General features: G+C 44.8%; 2 protein-coding genes across 13 annotated transcripts in view; one reads left to right on the plus strand and one right to left on the minus strand.

The window, feature by feature from the left end:
• The window catches only part of GLYR1 (glyoxylate reductase 1 homolog), a 33,990-nt gene extending 20,553 nt beyond the window's left edge, over positions 1-13,437 (minus strand). For 3 of the 6 annotated variants that reach the window (XM_075010576.1, XM_075010574.1, XM_075010575.1), the window contains exons 1-3: positions 13,344-13,436; positions 9,743-9,779; positions 8,681-8,760 (exon numbers count right to left, since the gene is read on the minus strand). In XM_075010576.1, coding sequence (XP_074866677.1) covers positions 8,681-8,760; positions 9,743-9,779; positions 13,344-13,381 — 155 coding nt within the window. In that variant the 5' untranslated portion in view covers positions 13,382-13,436. Of the gene's footprint in view, positions 1-8,680; positions 8,761-9,742; positions 9,780-11,012; positions 11,104-13,343 lie in introns of all 6 variants that reach the window. The other 3 variants (XM_075010579.1, XM_075010577.1, XM_075010578.1) reach the window with 3 other exon arrangements.
• A 202-nt stretch (positions 13,438-13,639) lies between these two features.
• The window catches only part of UBN1 (ubinuclein 1), a 35,854-nt gene continuing 32,584 nt past the window's right edge, over positions 13,640-16,909 (plus strand). For 6 of the 7 annotated variants that reach the window (XM_075010854.1, XM_075010851.1, XM_075010857.1 and 3 more), the window contains exons 1-3: positions 13,640-13,706; positions 14,451-15,280; positions 16,586-16,672. In XM_075010854.1, coding sequence (XP_074866955.1) covers positions 15,038-15,280; positions 16,586-16,672 — 330 coding nt within the window. In that variant the 5' untranslated portion in view covers positions 13,640-13,706; positions 14,451-15,037. The remainder of the gene's footprint in view (positions 13,707-14,450; positions 15,281-16,585; positions 16,673-16,909) is intronic. The other variant, XM_075010852.1, reaches the window with a different exon arrangement.

Raw genomic sequence — 16,909 nt, forward strand, 5'->3', positions numbered from 1 at the left:
ATTTTTCAGCAGGAGGCTTACCTCCCACTTTAGGAAGGTAAATGAATTTTAAAAATGGGCACTACTGAAAAACAAAAGATGTTAAATGTCACTTGAAGAAAACAAACATTTTGATTACCCCCCATAGTTACCATCATCTGCATACCGGTATTGCTGTTCACAGGAAGTCTTTTTAATTTCACATTTTCAAGAATCATATCTGCATAGCTATAAACTGAATATAAATATTATACCGTGATGCCTCAGTAGCTCTTTTCAATCATACTGGCTAGAAATTCACCCATTATGGCACAAATCTTCTATTTTTAATTGGGCCTCCTCTACATAACCATCATATTTGGTATTGAAGAGTTTCATAATGCTTAAAGTTTCAGGACTTTCCCAATTAGCAGCAGCTTTTCTCTGTCTTGTTCCAGTTATACTATTACAGCAGAATATCTAGGAGATCTCTGGCGCACTTTTCTGCCCTTGTTAGTTTGCTTTTCCATGGTTTGTCCATATACGCATTTACGGGAGCAACAGACAAGCAATCTTATCCTACTTCCATATGTTATCAGCATGATGAAGTCAGACTGCCTGAGATCGGTTCTCATTTACTATGGTCTGTGAGGGAATCAGCAGCCTCACAGCATGGTCGTTTTTGAGGCTTCCTCCATTCACCAGCCTTAAAATCAAATTCCTCACTGGTTTTTAGAATGTCCATTTTAAAACCCAGAATATTTCACTGACCTCAGTCACTGGTTTTCATTTTAAAATCTCTGGCCTCCTCATCAAGGTTTTCTGCCTGGTCATAGCAAATAGGCTGAGTCTCCTGGATCTGTTCAGCACAGTAGGAAAATAAGCGTTCCCTGTCTCATGCTCATGGATGAAGGTTCTTTTCTTTACACTTCACATTTGGGTCTTGCCACACTGTCCTGTTCCTACTGGCTCTTTTTTCATGATGCAATGACCAGATTCTCACCTTAAGGCCTGGGTGGAGAAGCTTCCTTTCCACTGGCAATAGCTCACACCATTGTGTACAAGGAATCACTGGATAAGTCAGTGCAGAATGGCAAATATTTCACAGGTAACACTTTTCACTTGGGACTTAACACAGGAGAGCTCTGACACTGCATTAATACATGGAGATACATATCCCATAGAACTGGACAGGACCTCAGGAGATCACTGAATCCAGTTTCCCACCCTCTTGGCAGGACCAAGCACTACCCCCTTTTTAATTTTTTTTTTTTCCAATTTATTTGCCCCAGATCCCTAAATGGCCCCCTCAAAGAGGGAACTCACAACCCTGGGTTTAGCAGGCCCATGCTCAAACCACTGAACTATCCCTCTCCAAGAGCAGGTAACTGTTTATAGAGGTTGTGGTTAGCACAGATTTGACTGTGCAGGAAGAACAATGAGGAGTCTTTTGGCACCTTAAAGATAAAAAATTATTTGGGCACAAACTTCCAAGGACTGGAGCCCACTTTGTGAGATGTATGAAGTGGAAACTTCAGTTTAGCAGGAATATATACATACATACGAAGATGAAAGTGTTATGTTCCCATGCGAAGGACCAATGCTAATGAGACCAATTCAATCAAGGTGAACTAGGCTCGCTTGTAACAGCTGATGAGAAGGTGAGAATACCAAAAGGGAGAAAATTACTTTTTGTAGTGAGCTAGCCACTCCCAGACTCTATTTAGACCCAGCCCGATGAAGTCCAGTTTGCACATGAATTTCAGGTCTGAGTCTATTTTTTGAAGAGTTTTTGCTAAATTTCAGGCTTGTTACCTATTGTCATGGGAGGCCGAAATGCTTTCCTACTGGCTTTTGAGTATCATTAGTCTTGAGATCTGATTCATATTCATTTATTCTTTTGCATAGAGACAGTCTGGTTTAGCCAATGTTCATGGCACAAGAGCATTGGTGGTACATGATGACATATATCACATTGGTAGATATGCAGGTGAACAAGCCCATGATGGTGTGGCTGATGTGGTTAGGTCCTATGATAGTGTTCTTAAAACTAAAAAACCACCCGCAGAAGTGAAGAAACAGTTTGTCAGAGCCAGGCGGGTACCCAGAAGTCACCTACTACAGGACAAATCCAACAGAAAAAGCAACAGAAAGCCAGTGGTCATTACCTACAACCCCCAGCTAAAACTTTTCCATCATCAAGGATCGGCAACCTACCATAAATGACAAATCCCTCACTCTCACCAACCCTGGGAGGCAGGCCTTTCTTTGTTTGCAGACAGCCTCCCAACCTACAGCAAATACTCAACACCAACACACCACACAACAGAAACTCTAACTTAGGAACCAATCCACGCAACAAGCCCCACTGCCAACTCCATCATATATCCCCACCAAACAGATTTCTACTTCATGCATCTGACGAAGTGGGCTACATCCCATAAAAGCTTATGCCCAAACAAATTTGTTAGTCTCTAAAGTGCTGCAGGACTCCTCATTGTTTTTGCTGAAACAGACGAACAGAGCTACTCCTCTGAAACCTGTGCAGGAAGAGTGACTACATACTTTCCACTTGCTGTACGGAGCTTTTTGCTCTAGAGTTTCTACCACAGCCTTGAAGGTGGAAGATTCCACAAAGCTGTTCATTCACTGCATTGTACAGACTCCTTTCCCAAGTCATGCAGCCCTCTTCATACCCACACCTTTGAGTTAGCGCAATGTAATCAGTGAAGTCAGTGCTTCTCAGACATCCATTGACAGCTTAGAAATTGTTCAGAAGACCTTTCTTAAATGCTTGGATAGTGCAGTGTTGGGCAGCATAAAACCCTTCACCACAGAGTCCTCAAACAACAACGTACTCCTAAGGAGTTGGGCATTGTTGGTCTACAAACTGTTAGCGTGCTGGTACACACACGCACGCGCACATACACAGAATGCCGGGAAACAAGCCAATTAAGTAATTTAAGATGCATTTTCTCCAATTTCTTTCCAGATTTGGACCCCTACATGAAACTACTTTATTTCCACCAGTCTGTTCCTCAGAAACTTAAAGGGGCAACAGAACAAGAGGGGAAGGAAAATCCCCTGCAATCTCTCTTCCCAGTTGCATCTGCTCACTCCCCTCTCCTTCCCCATGCATACATACACTGGTTCTCTGCTCACTATTCTTTTGCCAGTGCAGGAACAAGGTCTAGACTCCAGTCTGGGCTTTGGGGACAGACAGACACTTGGACGGCTGCAGATGAGTGTTACAGATCTAGACGACGAAGGGATAAGGCAAGCAGGCAAGGGCTCACAAGAGTCTCAGACACACAACAGTATAATTTCTGAGTCCTTCTCCCTAGTTAGTCCCTTGTCTATTTGCCATTGATACGTCTAATCTCTTCAGGGTAGGGACCTGTTCTCTTGCATGTCTCTTAAGCACTTAATGGTGCAGGGTGCTATAAAAATAAAGCAACACTGCATAACAAAGCCATTCATAGCTATATATACCTCCAAAAAGAGAGTTACCTAGCACAAGTCCTCTCAAATATGAGAAACTAGGCTAGCAATAGGATTTTATTACTATCATCTTTTTCGTATGTTGCAAACGGTCCTCATATTATACTTTTATCTTGAATTGCAAGATGGCTCTCTGATTTTAATTTGGGTAGCTCAGGACAGGAAATGTCTCTATATCTGATGAGGTTACTTCCTTTGCACATTAACGTTTCAGAAACATTGTTAACATGCTGGAGCAGCTCATAGCATAAGATTTTGATACACACAATGTGAAAAAAAATGTTTTAAGGTGTAAGGCTTGTGAGCTAAGTGAAAGAGTACAGTAGTGTTTATCAGAGAGCAAGGTACTGGTGGTTGCAGCGTATCTGCTAGTATTTCTCTGAAATAGCTCCATGTCTATAGGGAATGGCACTGCCAGAGCACATGACTAATGTCAGTTTGCCCATGATTTTTCCAATGCTAATTTCAGATAGGCCAAGTTCCTCTAGTTGAGCAGCAGACCACTGCATGAAGTACAATTTTGAACTGGATGAGTCACAACTGGAGTCTCTCAGAGTTTGATTTTTACGGGATTCAGTCAATCATTTATCTGAAAAAGTCAGGTAAGGGTTCTGCTTGCTCAACTTATTTTGCGTTAATGTGGGAACACACTCAGCCTTCCCTATGACAAACCTGAAGGCTTGGGAATAAGATGAGCTGTGATGGTATAGCTAGAATCACGGTTATATATTTGATGGATTAGGGGGCTCATCTATACCAATGTTTTGAGAGAGACAATCTTCACACTGTTTATATTCCAGGAGGGTCGAGAGACCTCAACCTACTTACAAGGCTGCTATTACGGAGAGAAGAGTATATGGGATTTCACTTGGGATTTGGGGGACAGAAAAGAAAGATACTTCAGAGTGTTATTTCTTTGCAGAATGACAGCAATAGCTAATAATTACCCAACTTCCAAAATGAATTCTATGGCAATCTGAAACATCTCACTGAAACATCATGGAGCCAGTAAGTGAGCCATAAGCAACAGTATGAGTATCCTCAGTACTGAAACTACTTCAGAGCCAGGTACAAATACTATTTACTACTGCAGATATTGATAAAGCATCCATCACTATAGTGCGTGGGTGCACTTCTTGGGCTTTAAATTAAATGCAAAATAATTTCACGGTTGGGATTACTTTTTCTCTTCGTTGTTTCTGAAGCACCTGGCATTAACCAGTCAGGTGACAGGATATAGGGCTAGATGGATCATTGGCCTCACCCAGTATGAACTTTTTTGTTTCCAAGACTTCCTACATGCTAGGAATAAACATCTTCCAGGAGAACTATTACTTTAAAGGCAGAGACAAAAAAAATCACCAAGAGACTAAATGCAAGGAATAAAATAGTGAGAAGGAAGCCTATGAAAAGCTGAATGTGGTCAGGTTCAGGTTCATGCATTTTTGACCAAAGCCAGTTGTGCCTATCCTTTGCTCACTGTAGTCTCCCTCTTGGCACAAGTAACTTTCTCATAGCACATACATACAAGCTTTGTTGGTGGGCAAGAAACAAAGACGCAGTCTTCTCTCAGCTGGGCCCTCAGCCGTTCTGGATCTTGGAGCATTTCACCTGCAATTTGACCAACAAGCACTGCAGAATGCAAGTCAGAGGTAAACCACATTTCCGCCAGCCCTTTCTGCTGAAAGAGTGGGCAGTCATATTTTGCACCAGTGCTCATTTTTGAGTGGAGCAATTCTCATGCTTAACCCTACCTATGTCACACTGCAGCCTCAAGATGACAAAGACAAAACTGCAGTTTTTCAGCTATCATATGATGAAGAGGTGGCATTTCTAGCCACTGCTGCCATCTGGGAAGCTTGAGTAGAAAGGAGTCCACCAGTAGCCTGAGATTGTAGATCCTTTTGCCAATGAAAAGGCAAACGCCCTGAACTGAGAGAGCAGTGAGATTTCAACAGTTCAACATGCTTCCCTCTGTCAGCCACGATTTCCTCCTTTATGTGTAAGCACTGAACATAAGCCAGAGTGGCTTTTGTCCAGATCCCCATCTCTGCCAAACCAAGACAATATAAGTTGTAGAGGCAAGTGTCATTAGCATATGGGTGATACTATAGCCAATCCCACCTCAAAACAATAACAAAAGCAAAAACTGAGAGTGAAAGACACCAGAATAGTCCAGTAGCAGTGTGTGTATCCATGTGTACACACTTTGATGAAGACGAACATATGGCTCTTTAAGGACTTCTTTGTAGCTCCCAACACTATGATTGCAAAGTAAAAAAAACCACTCCTGATTATTTTGAATAAATGGTGAACATCTAAAAGCCCAACAATGAACAACTCATACCTAAACAGCAAACTATGTGATATCTAATCATTAGATAAATCCATCTTTAATACGTGCAGTGCATTATGAATATCATACTGTATCTGTGTTTTGATCATGTTGCTAATAAAGTCTTGATTTTGAAAAGCAAAAGGAAGCTTGTAGCATTCCTGCTCTGAATCGCAACATTTTATGAAAACAGACACATGTAAAGTGTGAGAAATGGAATATGTAAAAACTTTGTCAATGTTCTGCACTAAACACATATTGTGCTACAAATCATTGTGCGTGAACTGTTCTTAAAATAGGGGTTACCAAAAGTATGGTTTGACATTATTTATTAAGGACTCTCTCATTCACATACATTGCAACTCTTGAATTAATGAGTTTTTTTACAGAATTAAAGAAATGGCACTTCTTGCCATTTTTGTTGGCAACCCCTGATGAAGACTGATGGAGATTGGGGGGGCAGAGAGGGAGGGATGGAGGGAGTAAAGGATCAGTGGAGGCAGTGACAGGAGTTTTATTTTCAACTAATTTGTATTTTTCAGGTTTATGATCTTCAGCCAGGACAACTATCTCCAACCTAGATGCATTCGAGAATCTAAACAAGATAAAAGCCACCTATAGAATAAATTATTTCACTGCTACAATCACGAAATTTCTCCTTCCCAGCTTGCTGGAATTTAAAGGCAACTTCTTTAAGAACCTAATCTCAAATTTGGTTGCAAGATGAGATGATGTTCTCATTTTTTGGCATAATAAGACAGCTCTAAACATATGCATGCTATACAAGGTCCAGTATGGAATAGAAGAGAGACATAGGAGGCATCCATTTCTTCTGTTGCTCAGTAGATGAGATGGAAGAACTGTATTAATTTCTGCTCTGACTTCAAGTTTCAAACACCCATCAGTAAGGGTAACAAGGATTTCTAAATTCTGTGATTATCCACGAGGAAATTACAGCATTTCATAAATTGGGCTTATTGGCTGTTCCATCTGCTACAGGCTACGATTTTTCCTAATCTGAACTCCAGAATCATGTGATAAACCACTTGCTTGGTAGCTTTGATTTCTTCACTTACTACCTGTCCCCAGGTATCTCACGTGGAAGACTCCAGGCATACAATCAGTTTGTCAAAGGCTATAATTTGGACAAAATCCCCCCAAAACATTATCCTATTCTTCCAAAATATGAATCAACTATAATCAAGAATTACAGTGATCAAAGGCCAGGAATGAAAACATCCATTTTGACTACTGACAACTTACTGATCTAATTATACTCATGATTATTTGTAAGCAAAAGACACATCATCTTTGCATTATCCAAAAGCAAGTAGCCCCCATTTTTATTGGTATGTGGCTTCCATTTCTAGTCCTGGCTGGTTACAAGACTTCGATCTTTAAAAGGACAGTGAAGCTTTGACATTATGCTTTGAAAAATGACAAAAAATAAAAGTTCTGCTCCGCCACAGAGCATTCTATTAATGCCCACGACCTCATTTTTTTGTTTGATTTCTTCAAAAAGTAAAAGGGGTTTCTACTTATTAATGTTTATAATAAGGTATTTTTTCAACTGGTTATTTACAATCTTGCCCAATAACTACATGGGAAAATAACAAAACTGACTAAAAACGATTTCAAATTTAAAAAAGTATAAACACAGTTGGGGGCAGGGTTTTCCAACAATTCAGTTCGAGGAGTCTGAAGTTATTTTTAGCAGTAGTAGATATGCAATTGTCAGACTGGTGTGATTTCTCATTTTGGCATGTACTTTTATCACAAAACACTATGCAAAAGAAGAAGTGTTTTGATTTACCGGCACTCTCAAAATAACTGACACAACTCAAAGCTGGGAAGCTCTGGTCAGGGGACACTGGGTGGGAATGTGGAGAGAGCAGAGGAACCTACGGGCTTGTACTCACATGCAGTAGGCTCTTCTGCTCTCTTCATCCCTGTCCCCCAGCAGCAGAGGAGCAGCTGCTCAAGCCAGGCTGAACCCAACACCCACCTGCTTCTGGCACGGGCTCCACAGTGAGCCACCTACTCTTAAAGGGAAAAGCTGACTGCAGCTGATCCCACTCCAGAGCCAGCCACAGCTACTCCTGTGGTGTCACCCTCCCCACCAACCCCTGCTGTGGGGCTCTGCCTTGGAGGGCTTTGCAGAGCCATGGGGGTGCAAAACCTGCCTCCTCCTGTCCAGGCCCATTCCCCAGCCCATGGCCATTCTACATCCTTGCGCAATATTTCAGCACAGAACCAAACACAGAGCCAGGAAGACTAGTACAGGGAGCCAGAACTGGAGTTTGTGTACAATGCAGAGCCCCTCAGGAGGGAACGGAATGGGCCAGCCCACTCAGCGCTGCCCTGCATCCCTCTGTGCTGCGTGCGAGTGCAGCTGGCAGGCTCCTCTGCTCTCCCACCCAGTGAAAGTACTCTCTACTATCCAGAATATTTGATTATCTGGCAACTTCCTGGTTCGTGAATGCCGGCTATCAAAGAGTTTACTGTACACAACAAGCAAAACATTATGCCAGATGTTGTATGAATGACAGAAACAAAACCATTTTATAGTTATGAAGGGTAAATAATCTGAAAATCAGTGACAGATACACACTAATGTTAACTCAGACACATCTACACCCATGCAAGTGATCAGCTACCCAGAACTGCCCGCACAGCAGTACTTAAAATATAAATACGCTTGAGTAGGTCTTGCAGCCCTCACACCCCCACGTGAGACGACACATCATAGAATAATATAGTTATACAGATATAATACAAGGCAATCTTTCTCAGAGCTGCACCTTATTACAGCAGCATAACACTCTTCCAGGAAAACATTGACTTAAAGGCCAACATTTTCATCAGATAAAGAAAACAAGTACATACTGATCTTCTGTCCCAAAAAACTTCACAAAGAAGCACTTCTTTCCACGGGGTTTTTTCAGGTCTTTAGGTGGATTAACGATCTGAAGTGCAAAAAGGGAAACAGTATTAGTTATAGAAGCAGCAGTAGCATTCCATGGCCAGTTCAAGTTTTCAGTATCTGCAAGAAACCCACTTCACAGTTCTTTGCTAAGAAAATATTTTAAAAATAAAATGATGAGGTCCTTCTATACTTGAAGAAAATGTCTTCCAGCTAAGCACACAAACCATATTTCTTTATGTTACTCACAGCACTATGCCTATGGTTAGCATCTATCACCCTATCACATTATAGGCTTAGTCAGCTCTTTAAGCGATAAAACTGGACTTTTGACAAAGCTGTTGTGAATTGTGTGATTTTAATGGTTAGTGTGTGAGACAGACAGAAAGACAGACAGACATGACATGACATGACTTTGGGAGTTGCAGGGCTTTTGGACCTGAGAGAGAGGGTACATGTAAGTAAAAATGAATGAACTTGACTGTAAGCTACAAAGTATTGTCATGAAGAAAAGGCCTACATTTGTTAGGTCACCATATGTGCCTTCACTAAAACAGAAAATGGAACACTTGGTGAGGATGCCTGAAATCTGACTTTAAAAACAAATTCTTCTCTCCATATCTTGAGCATTCACAATCACCCCATGCCTTCTAAAAAGCTTCCGAAACACAACTAAGTATTAGTTTGGGAATCTCTCCTCTCGTTTACTACTTAGGATGCGGAATGTAGCCATTTTAGGCAATTTATTGTAGAAGAAGAGAAACCTGTCTTGCAGAAATTGATAGGAATTACACAGCTACAACTCCCAGATTCTGGCAAACTGGATTCTCCTGCTTTCCATTCCATCTGAACTAACAGCTGCTACTGACAGACTTCTGAGTCAAATAAAATCCCTGATGCATAATCTGGTTGACAACTGAGGCCAAAGACCTTCTCAGCTATAAAATTGAAGAAGAAAGCTGTAACAATCTTAAATCTTCACTAGAATTAATGAACTGCTCCTTTCACAATAGAAACAGACTCACCTTTCCTGGCCAAGGAGGATACCGGCCCAGCTTCCCCCTAAGGAAAAACGAAAAGATCAGCCACTAGCATCAGAAATGAGAGTTGCTCTGCTTCTGCCTGCTTCCGCTGCAATTTATTTTCAATAGACAGAGCTTACACAATAAAATCACAAAGCCTTCCAGGACAAAGAACTCTTCAACTCAGAAGAACACTCACCAATGCTCCTATTCCTCAACAAGCACCATGTGAACAGACTCCTGTACCAAGCTGATCCTCAATGAAGTCAGCATGGGTCCAGGGAACCAGCCGCATGGCACTCACTACAGGATCAAGGCCTACATCATTAAAGATAGAGGGGGCAAAGCTAGCGCCTGGAAGATCTGTATTCCAGTTAGTTCTTATTACTTCAGCAATACTGGATGTCAATTTTTCCTCCCTTACAGATAAGCAATTTACTTTCCCTGCATCAATATAAATTCAGAATTTGGATGGGTAACAAGACTCTAAGGGACAGAACAGTCTGGTGAGTACAACAGCCATAAATTTCCAAATCAGATAGGTGTGATTCCCAAAATTTACTACTTTATAATTTAGGGCAGTAAGTCCTATACCAAAGGTTGTAAAATTAGTTCCATTATCACTTTTTTCAACCACTCATCACAGTACTAGGATTAGTAAAAAATACTGCAGGCCCACTAGAAACGCAGGAAAGTTTACTTCCTGCCTTCACAAGTTTCATCGCAAAATATAAGCCAAACCATTTCCTCACAGAACAGTGGGGCAAAAAAAAAAAAAAAGTCGGTGTCAGCACGAAAGACTATTCATCCTTGTCCTGTCATTCACATGGGCTACATATGTTCACAAAACCTCATCTGGCCTCAGTCACTGTCTTGCATGAGACTGGCAAAAAACCAGTAGCGCTTGCCGATCCTGAGCTAAAATTCGCAGCAAGTAACATGTCAACATCTAGGATATGAGGATTCTACAGAGAGCGCAAGCTGGCAATGGCAGAAACGCTGCTTAGAAGGACACTAACCAGTCACCATGACTTCCTTTTACTGTTGCATTGACCAAGTCTCCTTTTATCAAGGTTTCTCTGGTTTCCCAACTCTCTCCAGGTTTTATGGTTACAGTTCTTTTTCAGTGGGCTATTACAGCTGTGCCTTGACTACACGATCATGTACAAAGCTCTAGCTGGATGATCTGCATTCAGAAACATCACTAACAGCAGTGCACTCCCCAAACACTCATTTGCAACAAGTTCAGCTGGAGGAATCAACCTTTACTTACTTTGCTATATAAATTAGACAACTTCACACCACTGTCAATGTTTCGGATGAGAAACTGCAGTTGTCAGCCTGGACCACGCACTTCTTTTTATCTGGGATATAAATATAAATGCATACACTTGCGTGTTGGGGATTAGCTATTTGTTGCAGGCCCTAGTGTGAGATCTACCCCGTCACTAAATGCAAACTAGGAGCACAGTGAAACCTGTACACTTCAGAGCAATATTAATAAGCTTCAAAGGAGGCCCCACCAGTCCGCCTGGGCTGTAAATATGGAGGCCACAACTCCTCAAATGGTTTGGGGATAAAGCAGTGGTGACAGGAGAAAGTTGCTCCTGTGAGCTCCAACAAGGATATCCCAACCTGGAAAAAAAATCCCATTCCTGTATTGTGTTGCTTATCACATAAATCACTCCCTAGAAACAGAACCCAGACTTTAAAGCTAACACCTTCCTTTCCTTTCATGCTCAATCCTCACGTGATTCTCATATGTCCAACACCATTCTCCAAGCAATCACCACATTGCCCCATTCCTCTATTGTTGTCCTCTAGCAAAGGGGTAAGCAAAATGGTGGTTGGGCCCCCCTGGAGGAGGAGGAGGGGGCACAGCACGATTGGCTGCTGAGTCTCAGGCTCGTCCATCTTTAAAAATGTTGAAATACATTACTGGTTTTATGTATTTGTATATACCGATTAATACAGTTTTTACATTAAACATACTTATTTTCTTACACATGCCGAAAGTATTTTCCCCCTCCCATATAAACATAACCAACATTTCCATTGGTTTGGGTTACATTAGACAGGATGGGAGGCCCCAGATAATTGCAGGGCTGAAAAGTGGGGCCCACTGTAAACAGTTTGCTCACCCATGCTCTAGAGCAGGGATTGGCAACCTGCGGCTCCGGAACCGCATGCAGCTCTTTAAGGAGCCACTTGTGGCTCCAAGAGCTGACGCTGCTGACTCCACTTGCGACTCTAGAGGCTGCCACATCCTAACCAAAAATCTAAATTCAGTTGCCTTCTGTTAAGCCAAATGAATTTAGGTTTTTGTTTAAGCAGCAGCAGCTGGAGCCACTCAGCAGTCAGGTGTGGCAGGAAGCCTGGAAGTAAAAGTCAGCTGGGCAGGGAGCCACCCCACATGGGGAAGGGGAAAGTCTAAGCCAACAGGAAAGCTGGGGAGAGGGAGACTGAGCCTGCCCCTGCCAAAGCCACATAGCCATGCTGAGAAGGAGGAGACGACAGTCAGGGGGCAGCTGCAGCCTCTGCAGCACTGCATGCCCTGAGGCAAGTTAAGCCTGCGAGCAGGGTATGGGGAGGAGAAGCTGGGGCTCAGAAAAGCTAAGCCTGGTGATGCAGGGGAGGCTGGGGCTCAGAGGAGTTAAACCTGGGGTTGGGGGGTAAGGTTGGGATTCAGGGGGGTTAATCCTGGGGATGGGTTTGCAGCACAGAGAGGTTAAAGTCTGGTGATAGAAGGCAAATTTGGTGGCTGAGGTGGTTAAAGCCTGGAGATGGGAGTAACTGAACTTCCTAACAGGTACAAATCATTGTGTGCACGCTGTTCTTAAAAATAGAGATGATAAAAAGCAGTTTCACATTATTTATTCAGGACTGTCTTGTATCCACATACATTGCAGCTCTTGAAGGATTGATGTTGTAACTGAATTTGAAAAAATGGCTCTTGTGGGGATTTCAGCTGCAGACTCTGCTCTACAGGGTTGCCTCACTTGTCTTCTAACTCCAAAAATGCTCAAGTCTTTCTCCTTTTTATCCCAGACTCCTAGGTAACAGCACCTCCCCCACCTTGTGGGCAAACCCTTCCCCACATTCACTCTGAAACCCAACCCCACTGCTCGGTACCCCACCTCTCCTCTCCCCAGTGCCTCTGGCCAGTCAAAGCTCCAACTCCATTCTCACCCCACGCCCCCTGCTCACCTCACCCCCCCGTCAGCCCTCCGCCCGCAAGCGACGTGCAGGCAGCACGCCAAGGCCGTGCACCGACACCCCCAATGCACGCGCCCCAGCTCCCCACTCGGCCCCGTGCGGAACAGCCTTCGGGCGGGGCGGGGCGGGCCGGGGCGGGCCAGGCCGGGCCGGGCCGTGCTCCCCACCCGACTCAACGCGTCAGGGCGCAGGAGCCCGGCCCACCCCGCCGCGTGCCTACCCGCCCTGCAGGGACCCCCGCCCCCGCCTGCCAACGCTGCCCGCCGCGCTCTCTGCCGCTCCCCGGCTGCCACCCAGGCCACCACGGCCCTACCGGGCAAGCGCGCGCGCGCGCGCGCCCGCCGCCCGCCCCCAGCGACCCCGTCCCGCCTCCGGGCCCCGCACTCACCACACCAGGTCTCCCAGCCGCAGACTCACAGCCGCCATCTTACCGACTCGGCCAGCAGCAGCACGGCGCAGGGGCTGCCGGGACGGGACGGGACGGGACGGGCACCGCCCACCCCGCGACCAGCCTCAGCGGAGGGGGCGGTGCCGCCGGGATAGGGCAGGCCGTGGCACGTGATCCAGGCGCGCCGTCACCGCGCCGCTCCCCCCGCGCGTGATCACGTTCTCCTCGCCCGTTGGGTCCCGGCGTGTCACGTGGTCCCGCTCGGCCGCCTGGTAGCGCGGCGGCGCCTGTGGCACGTGATACAAGAGCAGCGAACGGACCCGGTCCGGGGTTGAGCGGAGCGGGGTTGAGCCTGGAGCGTTGGTGAGTGCGCGCGCGCGCGCGCGCGACCGCGCTTGTCGGCGAGCCGCGGGCAGCGGTGTGGCTGGTCTGCCCCTCGTCCGCTACCCCCTGGACTCCGCGCAGGGCAGCCGGCCCCGGCCCCTCTCCCGTCTCCAGGGTCCGCGCGGGGCAGTCGGCCGCTTTCCCACCCCCTCCTTCCCGGGTACCGTGTGGGGCAGCCAGGCTCGGGGAGCGCCCCTGCCCCTGCCCCCCGCGGCTCCCGTGTCGTGCCCGTCAGGCTCACCCCCTACAGGAGACCCCCGTGCTTCATCTCGAGCACCTTCCTCCTGCGCTGCCCCGCTGCCTTTCTGTGGGCTCTGTTGCAGTGTCTAGCCCGCTGGGCTCTTCCTCCCGCACCGGGGCAGTCCGGGGTTCGCCTTCCCTTCTGTTCGGGTCAAATACCCGCCCTCAGGCTGCCCTTCATCTCCGGGGCTTCATGGGATGGCTGGGACATACCGCCCCTTCCCTCGGCATGCGTGAGGCAGCTGCTGGCACCTTCCCCGCTTGGGTGGTGGGTCGCTGGGTTTGAGGTCCCCAGTATGCCCTGGAGAGTCACTTTCGTTACCAGGCATCTGTTGTCGCGGAGATGATTTCCGAGGGTTCCAAAACCAGTGCATTGTTTTAAATTGTACTTATCTGAGCTGGATTTTTGAAGGGGGGCAGGGTTGGTTCCCATTGTAACAAATCCTTTTGGCTTCAACCTGGATCTTTGTTTTTCCTTTCCAGTCAGAAATGTGAAGAAGTTTCTTTGGGAGGCAGTCTCATGAGCCCTGATCTTTGGGCATGGACCAGGCCTCAGACAGTGTCAAGCATGTGTCCGTGCCCGGTGCAGAGGAGTGGCAGGTGCATTTGGGTCTCTTGGCGTCTTGATAACTGCGATGCGACGTGGCACAGCCCGGACTGACGTTTGTGACAAAGGAGCATTCAGTCATCTTAAAACTGTTGTCTTGGAGGTTGCACTGTGCACTAGATTATAGTTTTTCTTTCTCTCTAGCCTGTAGAAATGGAGTTGTTCAGCACTGAGGTGGTAACATTAAGGATGAAAGACATTACAGTGTAGGAGACCAGAAATTTTAAAGGTGTTTTTGCTCTGAGAATTGGCCTTTCTCTGACGAATGCAGCAATCTCTTGTCATTTCTTAAGGAGACATTCAACTCCTGTTAACTTTTCTGCTTCTAGTGTGCTGTTGTCTCCTTAAGCATCTCAGTCCTTCAGTTGAAACCCTCATGTATGCACATACACAAGGTTTCACCAGAACTTCTCTGAACTAATGGAAACCATGCCATGAGACCTGCAAGGACTTGATAATAGCCATGACGGAACCCCATAGGGTTCAGTTCACCTCTTTGCCAGGTCCGCTAAGCAACACTTTCTTGAAGAAACCTCGTAAAGAGGATGCTGCAGGAGCAGAACAGCCCCAGGACTCGGCTGCAGCAGCCGTTCGCATCACACTCACCCTCTTTGAGCCTGATCACAAACGTTGTCCAGAGTTCTTCTATCCAGAGCTTCTGAAGAGTACTCGAGGGAGAGTGAAAGGTGTTTCCTCAGGTGACAAGGTGAGCAGCTACTTTCAACTAAAATTTCAAAGTGCTTCACGATATTAATTTCTATCCTGCTGCCCAAAAGTGTCACGTGTTATCCCTATTTTAAGGATGGGGAAACAGGCACAGAGCATTGAAATGATGTGTGAATGATAGTACTGGGACTAGAGATCTTGAAATAGATAAATCCCTTTGGAAAGCACAACAGATAAAGCCATAATGATGGTATGCTTCAATCCAAACTAGCTATGGTACTTTTTTGGTATCTGGATTGTGTGAAACATGAATATTCATAAAAGAACACTGAAAGCAGATCTTCTCTGTACAGTGTGTGCAGGAGAAGCCTTGAAAGCCGCAGACTTGTAGAGTACTCAGATATGTCCATTTAGGCATTCCTTGTTGATTCTCGGGTGCTGACAACAACCTAGCTACAAAACAGGAAATTTGCTTGTACTGACAAGCAGTAGTGAGTAGCAATTTTTACTTAAGAAGGCTCACTAGTCAATTTCAGCAGAGACTAAACTTTTATTTTTAGAAGACTATGAAAGCTGCTTCAAACTTAAAATTAACCTCATTTGTTTAACACTTCCAGAGCTAAAAGACAAAAAAGTACTTTGCAAGAGCAAGACTTGTCAATGTAACCTATAGAAGTATTGATTGCCACTGCTGATAATCTGGTATTGCTTGGAAAAACTAACAAGTTCTAGTCAGTTGCATGGCTGCTGTCCAGAACCGTATGAGCAGTCAACTGGTAATAGCATGTAGTTGTTTGAGAAACCTCTGAATAGCACTAGTGGCATGTTCTGGAAGTGTTTACATGTCAGAACAACCTGAAAGACAGATGCAATGAAGAGGCAGAGGGGTGGGAACATAGGCTTTTATAGGGGTGGCAGCTAGCACACTGAGGTGCAAAAAGTTGGAGAAAAGGAGAAGGGCAAATTTCTACTCCTTTCTAGTTGCTGGAGGGAGATAAGAGGGATGAGCATTTAGATTAGTCAGTTGCTAACCCTAATTAGTCAGTTAGTCAGTAACATAAAAGTTAAATCCATTAGCCAAGTCCTGAGAGAGAACCTTGAACGGAATTCCAGCACCCTCTCTTCCCTTTTTCTCTGTGAGTGTCCATGGGGAAAACAAAACAGCAGACATGTAGCACTTTGAAGACTGACAAAATAATTTATTAGTTGATGAGCTTTTGTGGGACAGACCAACTTCTTCAGATCCTAGATGTCCATGGAGACTTGAGTATCTCATGAAACCTGAATGAGTGAGACAGTGTGATGAAGTCAATTCTGATGTGTTTGCCTCTGTTCATTTTCACAGAGAAAAGACCTTGGTGATCCCTTCAATGATGAGGAAAAGGAGAGACACAAAGTTGAAGCTCTTGCCAGGAAGTTTGAAGAGAAATACGTATGTGTTTTATCCTTCTTTTGTGCTCTTAGCTACCAGATTGTTTCCACTGCAACCTCTTGCTTCTCCACTAATCCATATTTTATTAGGAAAAAAAAGACTATTGGTTCTTATACCCCATTTCTTGTTAGTAAATATAAATTAAGTTAAATTAAATATAAATTAAGTCCAATAAGTATAGGTTTATAATTTTCACTTGTTAGTGATGTGTCATCAACTAATGCTGAGTATAAAGTA

This window comes from Carettochelys insculpta, chromosome 16 (genome assembly GCF_033958435.1).
Source record: "Carettochelys insculpta isolate YL-2023 chromosome 16, ASM3395843v1, whole genome shotgun sequence".
NCBI lineage: Eukaryota > Metazoa > Chordata > Testudines > Carettochelyidae > Carettochelys > Carettochelys insculpta.